The following is a 14,587-nucleotide window of genomic DNA, read 5'->3' on the forward strand; positions in this document are numbered from 1 at the left end:
AGATAAGTAGATTAAATAGACAGATACATAGATATGGATAGATAGACAGACATAGAAAGATAGACGGTTCAGTTCAGTTCAGTCACTCAGTGGTGTCTCTTTGCAATCCCATGGATTGCAGCATGCCTGGTTTGCCTGTCCATCACCAACCCCCAGAGTTTACTCAAACTCATGTCCATTGAGTCGGTGATGTCATCCAACCATCTCATCCTCTGTCATCCCCTTCTCCTCCCACCTTCAATCTTTTCCAGCATCAGGGTCTTTTCAAATGAGCCAATTCTTTGCATCAGCTAGCCAAAGTATTGGTGGCTCAGAGGTTAAAGCGTCTGCCTGCAAGGCGGGAGACCTGGGTTCGATCCCTGGGTTGGGAAGATCCCTTGGAGAAGGAAATGGCAACCCACTGCAGTATTCTTGCCTGGAGAATCCCATGGACCGAGGAGCCTGGTGGGCTACAGTCCACGGGGTTGCAAAGAGTCGGACACGACTGAGCGACTTCACTGATTCACTCAGCCAAAGTACTGGAGCTTCAGCTTCAACATCAGTCCTTCCAATGAATATTCAGGACTGATTTCCTTTAGGATGGACTGGTTGGATCTCCCTGCAGTCCAAGGAACTCTCAAGAGTCTTCTCCAACACCACAGTTCAAAAGCACCAATTCTTCAGTGCTCAGCTTTCTTTAGAGTCCAACTCTCACATCCATACATAACCACTGGAAAAACCATAGCTTTCACTAGATGGGCCTTTGTCAGCAAAGTGATGTCTCTGCTTTTCAATATGATGTCTAGGTTGGTCATAGCTTTTCTTCAAAGGAGAAGCATCTTTTAATTTTACGGCTGCAGTCACCATCTGCAGTGATTTTGGAGCCCCGCCAAAAATAAAGTCTGTCACTTTTTCCACTGTTTCCCCATCTATTTCCCATGAAGTGATGGGACCGGATGCCATGATCTTAGTTTTCTGAATGTTGATCCTTTAAGCCAACTTTTTCACTCTCCTCTTTCACTTTCATCAAGAGGTTCTTTAGTTCTTCTTAACTTTCTGCCATAAGGGTGATGTCATCAGTATATCTGAGGTTATTGATATTTTTCCCAGCAATCTTGATTCCAGCTTGTGCTTCACCCAGACCAGCATTTGTCATGATGTACTCTGCGTATAAGTTGAATAAGCAGGGTGACAATATACAGCCTTGACGAACTCCTTTTCCTATTTGGAACCAGTCTGTTGTTCCGTGTCTAGTTCTAACTGTTGCTTTCTGACCTGCATACAGATTCTCAAGAGGCAGGTCAGGTGGTCTGGTATTCCCATCTCTTTCAGAATTTTCCACAGTTTGTGGTGATCCACACAGTCAAAGGCTTCGGCATAGTCAATAAAGCAGAAATAGATGTTTTTCTGGAACTCTCTTGCTTTTTTGATGATCCAGCGGATGTTGGCAATTTGGTCTCTGGTTCCTCTGCCTTTTCTAAAACCAGCTTGAACAACTTGAAGTTCACGGTTCATGTATTGCTGAAGCCTGGCTTGGAGAATTTTGAGCATTACTTTACTAGTGTGTGAGACGAGTGCAATTGTGCAGTAGTTTGAGCATTCTTTGGCATTGCCTTTCTTTGGGATTGGAATGAAACTGACCTTTTCCAGTCCTGTGGCCACTGCTGAGTTTTCCAAATTTGCTGGCATATTGAGCGCAGCACTTTCACAGCATTATCTTTCAGGATTTGGAATAGCTCCACTGGAATTCCATCACTTCTAATAGCTTTGTTTGTAGTGATGCTTCCTAAGACCCACTTGACTTCGAATTCCAGAATGTCTGGCCCTAGGTGAGTGATCACACCATCATGATTATCTGGGTCGTGAAGATCTTTTTTTATAGTTCTTCTAGGTATTCTTGCCACCTCTTCTTAATATCTTCTGCTTCTGTTAGGTCCATACCATTTCTGTCCTTTATTGAGCCCATCTTTGCATGAAATGTTCCCTTGGTATCTCTAATTTTCTTGAAGAGATCTCTAGTCTTTCCCATTCTATTGTTTTCCTCTATTACTTTGCATTGATTACTGAAGAAGGCTTTCTTATCTCTCCTTGCTATTCTTTGGAACTCTGCATTCAAATGGGTATATCTTTCTTTTTCTCCCTTGCTTTTCACTTCCCTTCTTTTCAAAACTATTTGTAAGGCCTCCCCAGACAGCCATTTTGCTTTCTTGCATTTGTTTTTCGTGGGGATGGTCTTGATCCCTGTCTCCTATACAATGTCACGAACCTCCATCCATAGTTCATCAGGCACTCTGTCTATCAGAACTAGTCCCTTGAATCTATTTCTCACTTCCACTGTATTATTGTAAGGGATTTGATTTAGGTCGTACCTGAATGGTCTAATGGTTTTCCCTATTTTCTTCAATTTAAGTCTGAATTTGGCAATAAGAAGTTCATGATCTGAGCGATAGTCAGCTCCCGGTCTTGGTTTTGCTGACTGTATAGAGCTTCTCCATCTTTGGCTGCAAAGAATATAATCAATCTGACTTCAGTATTGACTATCTGGTGATGTCCATGTGTAGAGTCTTCTCTTGTGTTGTTGGAAGAGGGTGTTTGCTACGACCAGTGCATTCTCTTGGCAAAACTCTATTCACCTTTGCCGTGCTTCACTCTGTACTCCAAGACCAAATTTGTCTGTTACTCCAGGTGTTTCTTGACCTCCTATTTTTGCATTCCAGTCCCCTGTAATGAAAAGAACATCTTTTTTGGGTGTTAGTCCTAGAAGGTCTTGTAGGTCTTCATAGAACCATTCAACTTCAGTTTCTTCATTATCTTCAGCATTAGAAGATACAGAATAGGGAGATAGATGATGGATGGATAGATATAGAGGATAGATAGATGATAGCTAGATAGGGAGATGGAGAGATATATAGGCAGACAGATAGTTAAAGATAAATGATAGAGAGATAGAGATGACAGATGATGGATAGATAGATGGATAGATGTAGAAGATAGAATGATAGATGATAGGTGGATAGTGATATGGAGAGATAGATGATAGAAAAAGATAAAAGGAGTTGGTTATAAGGAAGACGGAGTGTTTGAACCCAGCATTACTGAACCGAGGCTGTCAGTAGCCAGGCCACTCCAGCCCCATCCCTTCTCCACTGGTACCCATGTCAGCTCCAGGCTTCCTGCAGATCTCTGCTTCCCAGCCCAGAGGGCAGAAAACAGTTGCCTCCCGCCTGCTGAGCCTGCACATGTTCCTGTTTGGCGGAACACATAGGGCAGCTGTTTTTGACAAGCTGATGTACAGCAGCAGTGGCTGACATTTATCCTGTTTTCCTGTGCCTCAGGCCCTGTCCTACCTACTTGAAATGTAACCAACCACAGAGTTAATCCACCTGAAGAAGTCCTACTATTATTCTCATTTTGCCAAGGGCAAACTGAGGCATGAAGAAGAAATTTGCCCCAGACTTCACAGACAGAAGACAGGGTGCCTGAGCCAAGATTTGAACCCCGCTGCTGGCCACCTGGCTGCCTGGTCACTACCCACTGGCTCACCAAACCTACCCAGATGGTCCCTGTATTTGGGCCTGGATCCTTCCAGGCCCAACACTCAACCTCACTTGGCTCGAGTTCATTCATAATCATCGTTCTTTAAATACACAAAGTGAATGTTACACATGTGAAGTAAACACAGAGGGTGGGGAAAAGCATTCGTAATAACGTTTCCTGGAAGGTGCTGACTCTTCCTGAGAGGACTCAGGAGGGTGAAAAGGGCTCCTACTGGAGAGCAGAAAAATAACTACCTGCTCTGTCCAGCCCTTCTGCAATATGACATTTACCTATGTAGAACTCTGTTCACTATAAGGGTTGGTTGTTTTTATAGTTTCTTAGGATGAGAAAAGGGGCTTCCGTGGTGACTCAATGGTAAAGAATCTGCCTGCAATGCAGGAGATGCAGGTTCAATCCCTGGGTTGGGAAGATCCCCTGAAGGAGGGGATGGCAACCCACTCCAGCACACTTGACTGGAGGATCCTGTGGACAGAGGAGCCTGTCAGGTTACAGTCCACAGGGTCGCAAAGACTTGGACATGACTAAAGCAACTTAGCACACACGATGGTATAGAATAGTTTATTTAAATATAATTTTTTGGTAGCTGTTGATTAGTTCTGTTTCACTTAAGACTTAGCAATTCATCTATTTAGAGCTTTTGAATTGAAGTGTTTTTTTATAAATGTATTTATTTTAATTGGAAGTTATTTACAATATTGTATGGTTGAAGTTTTTTTTTGAAATTTTCTTTTTATTTTATTTTTTAACTTTACAATATTGTATGGTTGAAGTTTTAATTTAAAATTTTTTAAGTTGAAATATAGCTGACTTAAAATATTGTGTTAGTTTCAGATGTACAGCACAGTGATTTGTTTTGTTTTTTTTTTTTTATTAACATAGATTATATTCCATTATAGATATATGAGATATTCAATATAGTTCCCTGTGCTATAGAGTAAATGTTTGTTGCTTATCTATTTTATGTACAGTAGTTTGTATCCCTTAATCCTAAATTCCTAATTTATTCCTCTCTCTCTCTCCCTTTGGTAACCAGAAGTATAGTTTCTATGTCTGTGAGTCTGTTTCTGAGTCGTATATAGACTCATTTGTACTAAATTTTGGATTCCACATATAAGTGCTATTGTACACTATTTGTCTTTCACTGTTTGACTTATTTCACTAAATGTAATATTATCTGACTTCCCAGGTGATGCTAATGGTAAAGATCCAGGCTGCCAAGGCAGGAGATGTAAGAGACACAAGTTTGATCCCTGGGTCAGGAAGACCCCCCCGGAGGAGGGCATGGAAACCCACTCCAGTACTCTTACCTGGAGAATCCCATGGACAGAGGAGTCTGGTGGGCTACAGTCCATGGGGTTGCAAACAGTAGGATACAACTGAAGGAACTTAGCACGCACCCAGTATTATCTAGGTCTGTCCACGTTGCTGCAAATGGCAACACTCCTTTTTTATGGTTGAGCAGTAGTCCATTGTTTAGATAGACCACATCTTCTTAATCCAGCTGTCTACTGAAAGGCACCTGGGCTGCTTCCATGTCTTGGCTACTGTGAATAGTGCTACTATGAACATTGGGTGCATATATCTTTTCAAATTGGTTTTTTTTTTTTCAGATGTATACTGAAAAAGTTTAACTATACTCTTTGGTTCCCTTTCTGTGTGGAGCAAAAGAAGATGACCTGGGGGTGGGTGTCCAACTGTCCTAAGGAAGCAGACCCTAGTAAAACGCTAGCCAACAAGTATTCTATGACCCACACTTGGTGGCATATATACACAATGGGGTATTACTCAATCAGACAAAGAATGAAATAAAGTCATTTACTGCAAAATGGATGGACCTAGAGACTGTGATACTAAGTGAAGTAAGTCAGACAAATATCATATTCTATCATCTATATTTATGCTTTTGAACTGTGGTGTTGGAGAAGACTCTTGAGAGTCCTTTGGACTGCAAGGAGATCCAACCAGTCCATTCTCAAGATCAGCCCTGGGATTTCTTTGGAAGGAATGATGCTAAGGCTGAAACTCCAGTACTTTGGCCACCTCACGCAAAGAGTTGACTCATTGGAAAAGACTCTGATGCTGGGAGGGATTGGGGGCAGGAGGAGAACGGGACGACAGAGGATGAGATGGCTGGATGGCATCACCGACTCAATGGACATGAGTCTGAGTGAACTCCGGGAGTTGGTGATGGACAGGGAGGCCTGGCGTGCTGCGATTCATGGGGTCGCAAAGAGTCGGACACGACTGAGCGACTGATCTGATCTGATCTGATCACCTGTATGTGGAACCTAAAAAATGATACAAATAGGCTTTTTTACAAAACAGAAACAGACTTACAGACATAGGAAACAAATTTATGGTTACCAAAGGGGAAAGATGGGGGAGGGAGAGATAAATCAGGAGTTTGGGTTTAACAGATATACACTGTTATATACAAAATAGATATCAACAAGGACCTATTGTAGAGCACAGGGAACTATACTCCATATCTTGTAATAACCTATAATGGAAAAGAAACTGAAAAAGGATAGATATATGTGTATGTATAACTGAATCACTTTGCTGGACACCAGAAACTAATACAACACTGTAAATCAACTCTGTAGCAATTTTTTTTTAATTAATAAAATTTTTAAAAATCATTCCTCTGATAAACAGTACCTTTACCAGGTGATCAAGGTCATCATCAAAAGTGGTAAGTCCTGTTGATAGTACATACCCTCAAAATGGTGTGGGGAAAATGATACTTGAACTCTGTGGTCTTCCTCCCCAAAATCCATGACTCAAGTCCAATCATCAGATGAGCACCAAATAAAGCTCAACTAAGGAACAGTCTATAAAATTCCTGACCAATGCTCCTCGAAGCTGTCCAGATCACCAAAATCAAGGAAAGCCTGAGAAACTGTCACAGCGGAGAGGAGCTTTAGGAGAGAGGATGATTGAATACCATGTGGTGTCCTGGATGCGATCCTCAAATCAATAAACAAAAAGATAATGGGAAAAAGCTATGGAAATCTAAGTGAAACATGAACTTCAGTTAACAGTGATGTATCCGCCTGGGTTCAGTAGTTGTGGCAAATGAAACATATTGATGTTTGAGGTTAATAATAAGGGAACTAGGTGTGGGGCTTGTGAAATTTCTGTACACTCAGCCTTCTGTATCTGCAAAGCAGAAGGAGAAAGGAAAGAATCATTTCCAGGGGACTTAACATTCCAGGTCCTGTGCTGGGAACATTATGTACATTGTCCAAGTCACTCATTACCAGCACTAACTGAGGTTGTTATTATGACCCCTACTTTGCTCACAGAAAAACTGTTAGCGTTTGGCAAGTGTTCCCGCAGTGCCAGATTCTATGCAGCGCCCTGGATGTGCATTATCTTGCTTCCATCACAATATCCTATTTTAATATTTCGTTTTTCACAGATGAAAAACCTGAGACTCAGAGTAGTCACTCGACCAAGAGGCCATAGTGTGTACAGGGAGAGGCTGAATTCAAATCCCCAAACCTGCATGCTTCCGATTGCCCTGTGTTTCTCGGATGTGACCTGAGATCACGTCCTCCGTCAGCACTTGGGTGGTGTATTTAGAATGCAGGTTCCCAGGTGCTGTCTCAGCCACCCCAACTCAGAGTCCCAGCAGGTGCTGGGAAAGGTCCCTGACTCCAGCTCCATGCTGAGGATCCCAGTCTTTTGATGCCTTTCAGATATCCCACCAGATTTTACTTTCTGGATTATCATTAGTGGATATTATTGGTTGTGTGTGCGTGCTAAGTCATTTCAGTTGTGTGTGACTCATTGCAAACCTATGGATGGTAGCCCACCAGGCTCCTCTCTATGGGATTCTCCAGGTAAGAATACTACAGTGGGTAGCCATTTCCTTCTCCAGGGGATCTTCCCGACCCAGGGATCAAACCCACATCTCTTATGTCTCCTGCATTGGCAAACAGGTTCTTTACCCCTAGCGCCACCTGGGAAATCCACTGTTGGTTGGACAAGTCTATAAGTCTGTAAGTAAGGAACAGCTTCATCACCCATAGCTAAATTACCAGTCTCTGATCCTCCAACTGATTCCAGAAGCTACCCTCACCCTCAGTTTTGAAGCTCTGCTAGACTTGTTTTCTTTTACAATCAGAAGTATTTTTTTTTTCAAGCCCAGTATTGATGGTACCATATCTACTAGCATGTCAATATTAATTCTGCAACTCTATCTGAAACACACAGTGTTATGCAAAAAAAAAAAAAAAAATCATTATGCTATCTTCTGGTTTTAACAACTTGCTCAAAATTTGCCACCTCTGTGCTCCTGGAAGGAAACACAGAAGAAAAATCAATCACTCGAAGAACAAGAATTGACTGCATTTTTGAACAGCCACTCCCTGGGAACGAACAAAGTAGTATAGTTTTGAACAGCACTTCAGTGGCAACTGGATAGGAGGGGAGGGAGAATGGACACATGTATATGCATGGTTAAATCCCTTTGCTGTCCACCTGGAACTATCACAGCATTGTTAATCAGCTATACTCCAATTCAAAATTTAAAAAAAAATTTTTTTAAAGCACTTTGTTTTATCTGACAGCCACTGATGAATGAATCTTAGCCAGGGCTGGTGGCAGGCACAGAACCATCTCTCTACCACACTGGACTGACCTTTCTGAGGTTTTCTTATCTCTAAACAGTAAGTTAGTCTTCTAACTTACACATTGCAAGAGGAAATATTTTATACCTACCATGTTTTCTTTCCTCACCATAATAGTTAGAAATGCTAACTCAAATCAGGACTAATCTACTTAGCAATCTGTATAAGCATATTAATTACTACAATAAACAGACTTTGATGTCTGACTGTGACTTCCGATGACAGAAAGAAGAGTCACTGTTTCCTATCTCACTGTGATATGCTTGCTCAGATAAAGGAAGAGCAGCTGGGTATAGCCCTCTAGGAACTGGATCAATGTAGACACTCCGACTCCGACTTAGAACCGTGACCCAGGGGTCCTACAAACGGTCATTACAAATCCACAGGGGTGATAACAGCTGTTCTCACCATTCACCTCTGGTAGTATCATTCGTGAGAGCACGTGCAGGAAATGAATGTTTAATAGCCTATTACACCCCTCCCCCGGGTCGCCCAGAAAGACAGTGACCCAAGCGCTGTCACTAGGGAGCAGGGCTTATTTACAGCAGCAGGAGGATGGCAGTGTCACATCGGGGGTGGGCTGGGACAGAACATCACAGGGCTGAGCATCTCGGCTCACACCACCTAGCCCAGATTCTTGACAATAATCACAACAATACATCTGTGATACCCTAATTACACTGTTTCTCCTTATCTTGACATTCAGACGCTGGGACAAAAGAAGATGTATTCCATGTAAACCAATTATGGGGAACAGAGGAATTTAACAAGATAGCAACGTATGCCAGGTGAGCAGCCAATTATAAGCTTTTCTTAATTACTATGAGCTAAATATGAGCTATCACAGACTTGAGATCACTCCTAAATCCTGGATATGAATTTCTTTTTTAAAGCACAATAGCGGGAAGGTCAGGTTTTCTTTCATCGGATGGGATTTTCAGGGACTCACGGGAGTTTACCATAACAGAGGAAGGAAGGTTTCTCCAAGAGCTGGGACATCCACCAAGCAGTGTTTTTGGTGCAAAGGCACGTGGCTGGGGTCCCAGTAGGGCCAGTGCCAGACCTGGACCCACCACCCCTGCAGGCGAGCGTGCACCCTGGTCAGTGGATGCTACAGTGCTTCTGAGCTCAGGGAGGGATGCCAGAGCACCAAGAGACTGGTACTGGGGAGGCCAGAGTTTCAATTATAAATAAGCCCCCCAAATGATGAGATAAAAGGTAACGATACACTTGAAAGTGTGGGACAGGAAGAGATCAGCTTCATGTAAAAAGAATAATGATTCGTGCTTACATAACCAATGTTTTCAATAACAGCGACCATCTATGAAGCAATTTCTATATTCCAGACACTGTTTTAAGCCCTTGAGTTGGATTAATTCACTCCCCATAGGCATTTCTACTATCCTTATTCACACACAGGGAAACTGAGGTATGGAGAGTTCACTTTTCATTCAGGGTCCAACATTCAGACACAAGAACCAGGAAACCAACACAGGTAGCCTGCCTGCAGACTCTGCCGATTTCTCCACTGACTGCAACATCTTTCCTGAGATGAGTTCAATGAGATGGAAAAGGCCCTCCACACACTCTCGGTTCCCATCCTGGCCTCTCCCCACCACCATTCCCATCACAGCCTCAGATGTCCCCTGAACTTGACCACCATGCATTAACACTTCCATTTTACATTCAGTATATATGAATATTGCTATATACATTTGAATTGATTTTGGCCATTCCCCATCTTCAATGCAAGCAGGCCAGACAAGCCTGGTAGTGGACACTTACGTGGATTGGCGAGGCAGGGTCAGGCTGAACGCTCTAGAACACAAATCAGAAGTGTCTGGGTCATCATCTCATGATTTCAAGGCTACATTAGTGATGGTAAGAATTAGATGTGGTCTTGCCTTTAACAGGGAATACTGGCAGCTGGCCATGATGAGGCAGAAGAGGAGCGTCCATATGTCTTTGCAAAAGCCTTGGTTCAATGTCAGAAATCCAAGCAGGGAAACCAGGATAATGAGTAAAACCGCCAGCACATTTTCCTTGACATCTTCAGTTCTGAGCAAAATAAACAAATAAAAACAATATTGAAACTCCATCTAAAATTTTTAATTTATCTACTTAAAAATAATTGTAATATATAGTGGAACTATACATAATCTTGTTGTGTCTTTTCCTAGTCTCCTATAAATGTGTTATCACACTTTCATAATTTTAAAAAATTAAAATTAAAAAAACAAAGGGAATAAAAGGTAAAGCTGTCTGTTTTCATCCAGAGAATACGTGCGTGCTTCTAAAATGACTGACAGCAGAGAGGATCTATCTCAAGCTTTTATGTTTGGTAACAAGATTTTACAGTTTCTTTCTTTCTTGCATTATTACTGCATTCTACATTTTTTTTAAAGCCATATTTAACTCCCATTTTCTGTTATTGAAACAAGTGAAATATAATCCCTTTGGGTGTCCCTGGCCATTAAACCAGGTTTACTGGGAGAAGACTGTTAATTATTCCATCCACCACAGTGAAATGTGTTTCTGAAAAGGAGCTTCACTGACTCCATTAAGTGGAGGAAGTGGGTACATTACACTTGACTAAAGCAGGCAATCCCTTCCACATACAGTCACAGTGGCCAGAATTTGCTGCTCCGTTTCAGAGGCCAGGAGAGCTCTGGCCAGAGAGCTGTCAGTGCAGTGGGTCTGACCCCAGTGAATCACTGGGTGATCTCTCTGGAGATGCCACGTAAGAGGTGTGGGGCAGAGAGATGAGCTCATCCAGACGTGGGGTGTTATGAGCGGGTATGCAAAGGGACAAGAAAGGGAGTGTCAAGATGCTGATATAAAGGGGCTAAAGGCAGGATCATGGGGGAGGCAACGAGGGCTGCTAGTGGGAGGAAGTGGATCCATCAAAGTGCAAGAGGGGATGTGGAGACATTGGATGGAGGTAGGGGGAAAGCAAATTCCCTGGTGACTCAGACGGTAAAGAGTCTGCCTGCAGTGTGGGAGCCCCGGGTTCAGTCACTGGGTCAGGAAGATCCCCTAGAGAAGGAAATGGCAACCCACTCCAGTATTCTTGCCTGGAGAATCCCATGGACAGAGCCTGAAGGGGTATGGTCCATAGGGTTGCAAAGAGTTGGACAGGACTGAAGTCATTTAGCACGCAGAGGGGATATGAAGAACGAACTGAGGCTGGGACTATGACATCAGAGGTGGAAGGTTTCTATGAGAGAAGGAGACGCAGGGTGGAGTTACAGGAGGGAACAGTTGAAAGGGAGGATGGTGTGGACCCCAAGGTCAAGAGTTTAGATGGACTAATCACTAGAATTCTGAGTGAAGTGAAGACGCTCAGTCATGTCCGACTCTTTGTGACCCCATGGACTGTAGCCTACAAGGCTCCTCCATCCATGGGATTTTCCAGGCAAGAATATTGGAGTGGGTTGCCACTTCCTTCTCCAGGAGATCTTCCTGACCCAGGGATTGAACTCAGGTCTCCCGCATTGCCGAAGGATTCTGTACCAGCTGAGCCACAAGGGAAACCAAGAATATTGGAGAGGGTGGCCTATCCCTTCTCCAGCGGATCTTCCCGACCCAGGAATCAAACCAGGATCTCCTGCATTGCAGGTGGATTCTTTACCAGCTGAGCTATCTTATATTTCCTATTTTTGTCCATGTACCTATTGGTCTTTCCCATTAAATGATGATCATTTTTAGACAGGAACAGTTGGCTACTTCATCCTTGGCATGCTCAGGCACTCCTGAATGTCTTTCTTTAATTAATGGATTTTATTTTTATTTTTTGTTTTTGATAATAATAATTATTGTTATTTAGATTTATTGTGGTTATCCCACAAACAAGTTCTCTGATTGGGATATTTGGCTTTAGGTGAATTTTTTTAATCCAGGCATTTATAATTCAGTCAAAATGTGTATTTGCCACATGTCTAATTTTTTTTTTTTGTCTTTTTAATTTATTTTTTTTAATTTTATTTTATGTTTAAACTTTACATAATTGTATTAGTTTTGCCAAATATCAAAATGAATCCGCCACAGGTATACATGTGTTCCCCATCCTAAACCCTCCTCCCTCCTCCCTCCCCATACCATCCCTCTGGGTCGTCCCAGTGCACTAGCCCCAAGCATCCAGTATTGTGCATCGAACCTGGACTGGCAACTCGTTTCTTACATGATATTTTACATGTTTCAATGTCATTCTCCCAAATCTTCCCATTTTTAAAGCAGCTTTATTTTTTTGAGTTTTTTAATGTGAACCATTTTTTAAGTCTTTATTGAGTTTGTTACACTATTGCTTCTGTTCTTTATGTTTGGGGTTTTTTGGCCATGAGGCAAGTAGGATCTTAGCTCCTCAACCAAGAATCACATCCCTACACCCTTCCTTTGAAGGTGAAGTCTTAATCACTGAACTGCTATGGAAGTCCCTAGAGCAGTTTTAGATTCACGACAAAATTGAGGAGAAAGTGTTAAGAGTTCCTACATAGCTCCTCCCTCCAAATATACACCCACCTTCCCCCACCATCAACATCTCCCACTAGAGTGCAACATGTGTTTTAACTGATGAAGCAACACTGACAAATCATTATCAGCTGAAGTCCATAGTCTACATTATGGTTGCTTCCTGGTGATGTACATTCTACGGGTTTAAACAATGCTGTAATGATACATATCCACCATTATTGTATTATACAGAGTATTTTCACTGCCCGAAAAATCCTCTGTGCTCTGCCTATTCATCCATCCTCTCTAACCCCTGGTAACCGCTCATCTTTTTACTGTCTCCATAGATCTGCCTTGTCCAGATTCCATAATGAAATCATACAGTGTGCAGCCTTTTCCGGTTAGCTTCTTTCACTTAGTAATACACATCAAAGGCCCTCTGTGTCTTTACATGGATTGATAGCTCTTTTCTTTCTACTGCTCAGTAATACTGACATACCACAATTTGTTTATCCATCACCTATCAAAAGACAGTTACTTCCAAGTTTTGGCAATTATGAATAAAGCATCTATAAATGCAGGTTTTTGTGTGGAAATAAGGAGCATGATTGGTAGGCCAAACTGTACTACTAGTGTGTTTAATTTGTAAGAAACTGCTGAGCTGTCTTCCAAAGAGGCTGTACCATTTTGCAATCCCATCAGCAATAACATGAGTCCTGCTGCCCCACACCCTTGCTGGCATTTGCTATTATCAGTGTTTTGGATTAGGCCTTTCTAATAGGGGGCCTCCCTGATAGCTCAGTTGGTAAAGAATCCACCTGCAATGCAGGAGACCCCGGTTCAATTCCTGGGTCAGGAAGATCCACTGGAGAAGGGATAGGCTGCCCACTCCAGTATTCTTGGGCTTCCCTTATGGTTCAGCTGGTAAAGAACCTGGCTGCAATGCAGGAGACCTGGGTTCGACCCCTGGGTTGGGAAGATTCCCCTGGAGAAGGGAAAGTCTACCCACTCCAGTATTCTGGGGTTGCAAAGAGTCAGACACGAGTCAGTGACACTCACTTTCTAATAGGTGTGTGGTGGCATCTCATCATTGTTTTAATTCATAATTTCCTAATGATATACAATGTGGAGCATCTTCTCACACATTTATTTGCCATCTGTATATCTTCTCTAGTGAGGAATCTGTTCATATTTTTTTCCCATTTTTTAATCAGGCAATCAAGAGGTATAAAAGTACAGAAATGTAAAGAACTCAGATATTAAGATCTCATGTTGAAAACTTTTTTAAAAACTGGGGGAGGGACAATAAATATTTGATGAGAAGTGAAATTTAAGTATTTTTTATTCTCTACTATGTACTTTTTATAGAGCTAAATATATTTGTTTACCCACTCCAGGTCTATAATTATGTATTCTTTAGTTTGCTCATAACATTTTGAAGTTATCTAAGACTATCTAAAAGCTTAGGAAATAAAACAAAAATTTCAATTAAAAAAAACTTTTTCTATTTGGAGAGAAAAAATAAAGTTCCTAAAAAGTAATTTTTCCCAGGTCCGCCTCCACCAGGACTCCATTCCTCCACCTCCCCACCATCACTCCCCTCCCACGGTTCCTTGTAAATATTGGATGAAGAAGTTTGCTCACTGGGTAGGGGGTGTCGTGATTAAGGCTATACTTTAGAAAGATTTATCTTGCAGAGGTTAACAAGATGCACTGGAGGGGAAAGGATAAACAGCACTCCCAGAGAGAAGTAACAAGAGCCTGAGAAAGTGACACACCTGGGAAATTAGAGGGGATGCGTGACTTTCAGACACAAAACAGAACAGGGCAGAAAAGACTCTGATTGAATGGATTATGCACCATAAGAGAGTGAAAGAATAAAGATGACGTTAAGCTTTCAATCTGGGGGAAAAGGCTCATAATGGCAGAAACTGGGAAGGAGTTTGCTAAGGGAAGCTGATGCA

The 14,587-nt window shown here is 42.1% G+C and overlaps 1 protein-coding gene across 2 annotated transcripts in view; it reads right to left on the reverse strand.

The window, feature by feature from the left end:
* PCNX2 (pecanex 2) overlaps positions 1–14,587 on the reverse strand; it is a 311,141-nt gene that overhangs the window by 225,690 nt on the left and 70,864 nt on the right. For both annotated transcript variants that reach the window (XM_061404843.1, XM_061404842.1), the window contains 2 exons: positions 10,079–10,232; positions 9,960–9,992 (listed from right to left, as the gene is read on the reverse strand). In XM_061404843.1, coding sequence (XP_061260827.1) covers positions 9,960–9,992; positions 10,079–10,232 — 187 coding nt within the window. The remainder of the gene's footprint in view (positions 1–9,959; positions 9,993–10,078; positions 10,233–14,587) is intronic.

The sequence above is a fragment of the Bos javanicus genome, chromosome 28 (genome assembly GCF_032452875.1).
Source record: "Bos javanicus breed banteng chromosome 28, ARS-OSU_banteng_1.0, whole genome shotgun sequence".
Classification (NCBI taxonomy): Eukaryota; Metazoa; Chordata; class Mammalia; order Artiodactyla; family Bovidae; genus Bos; species Bos javanicus.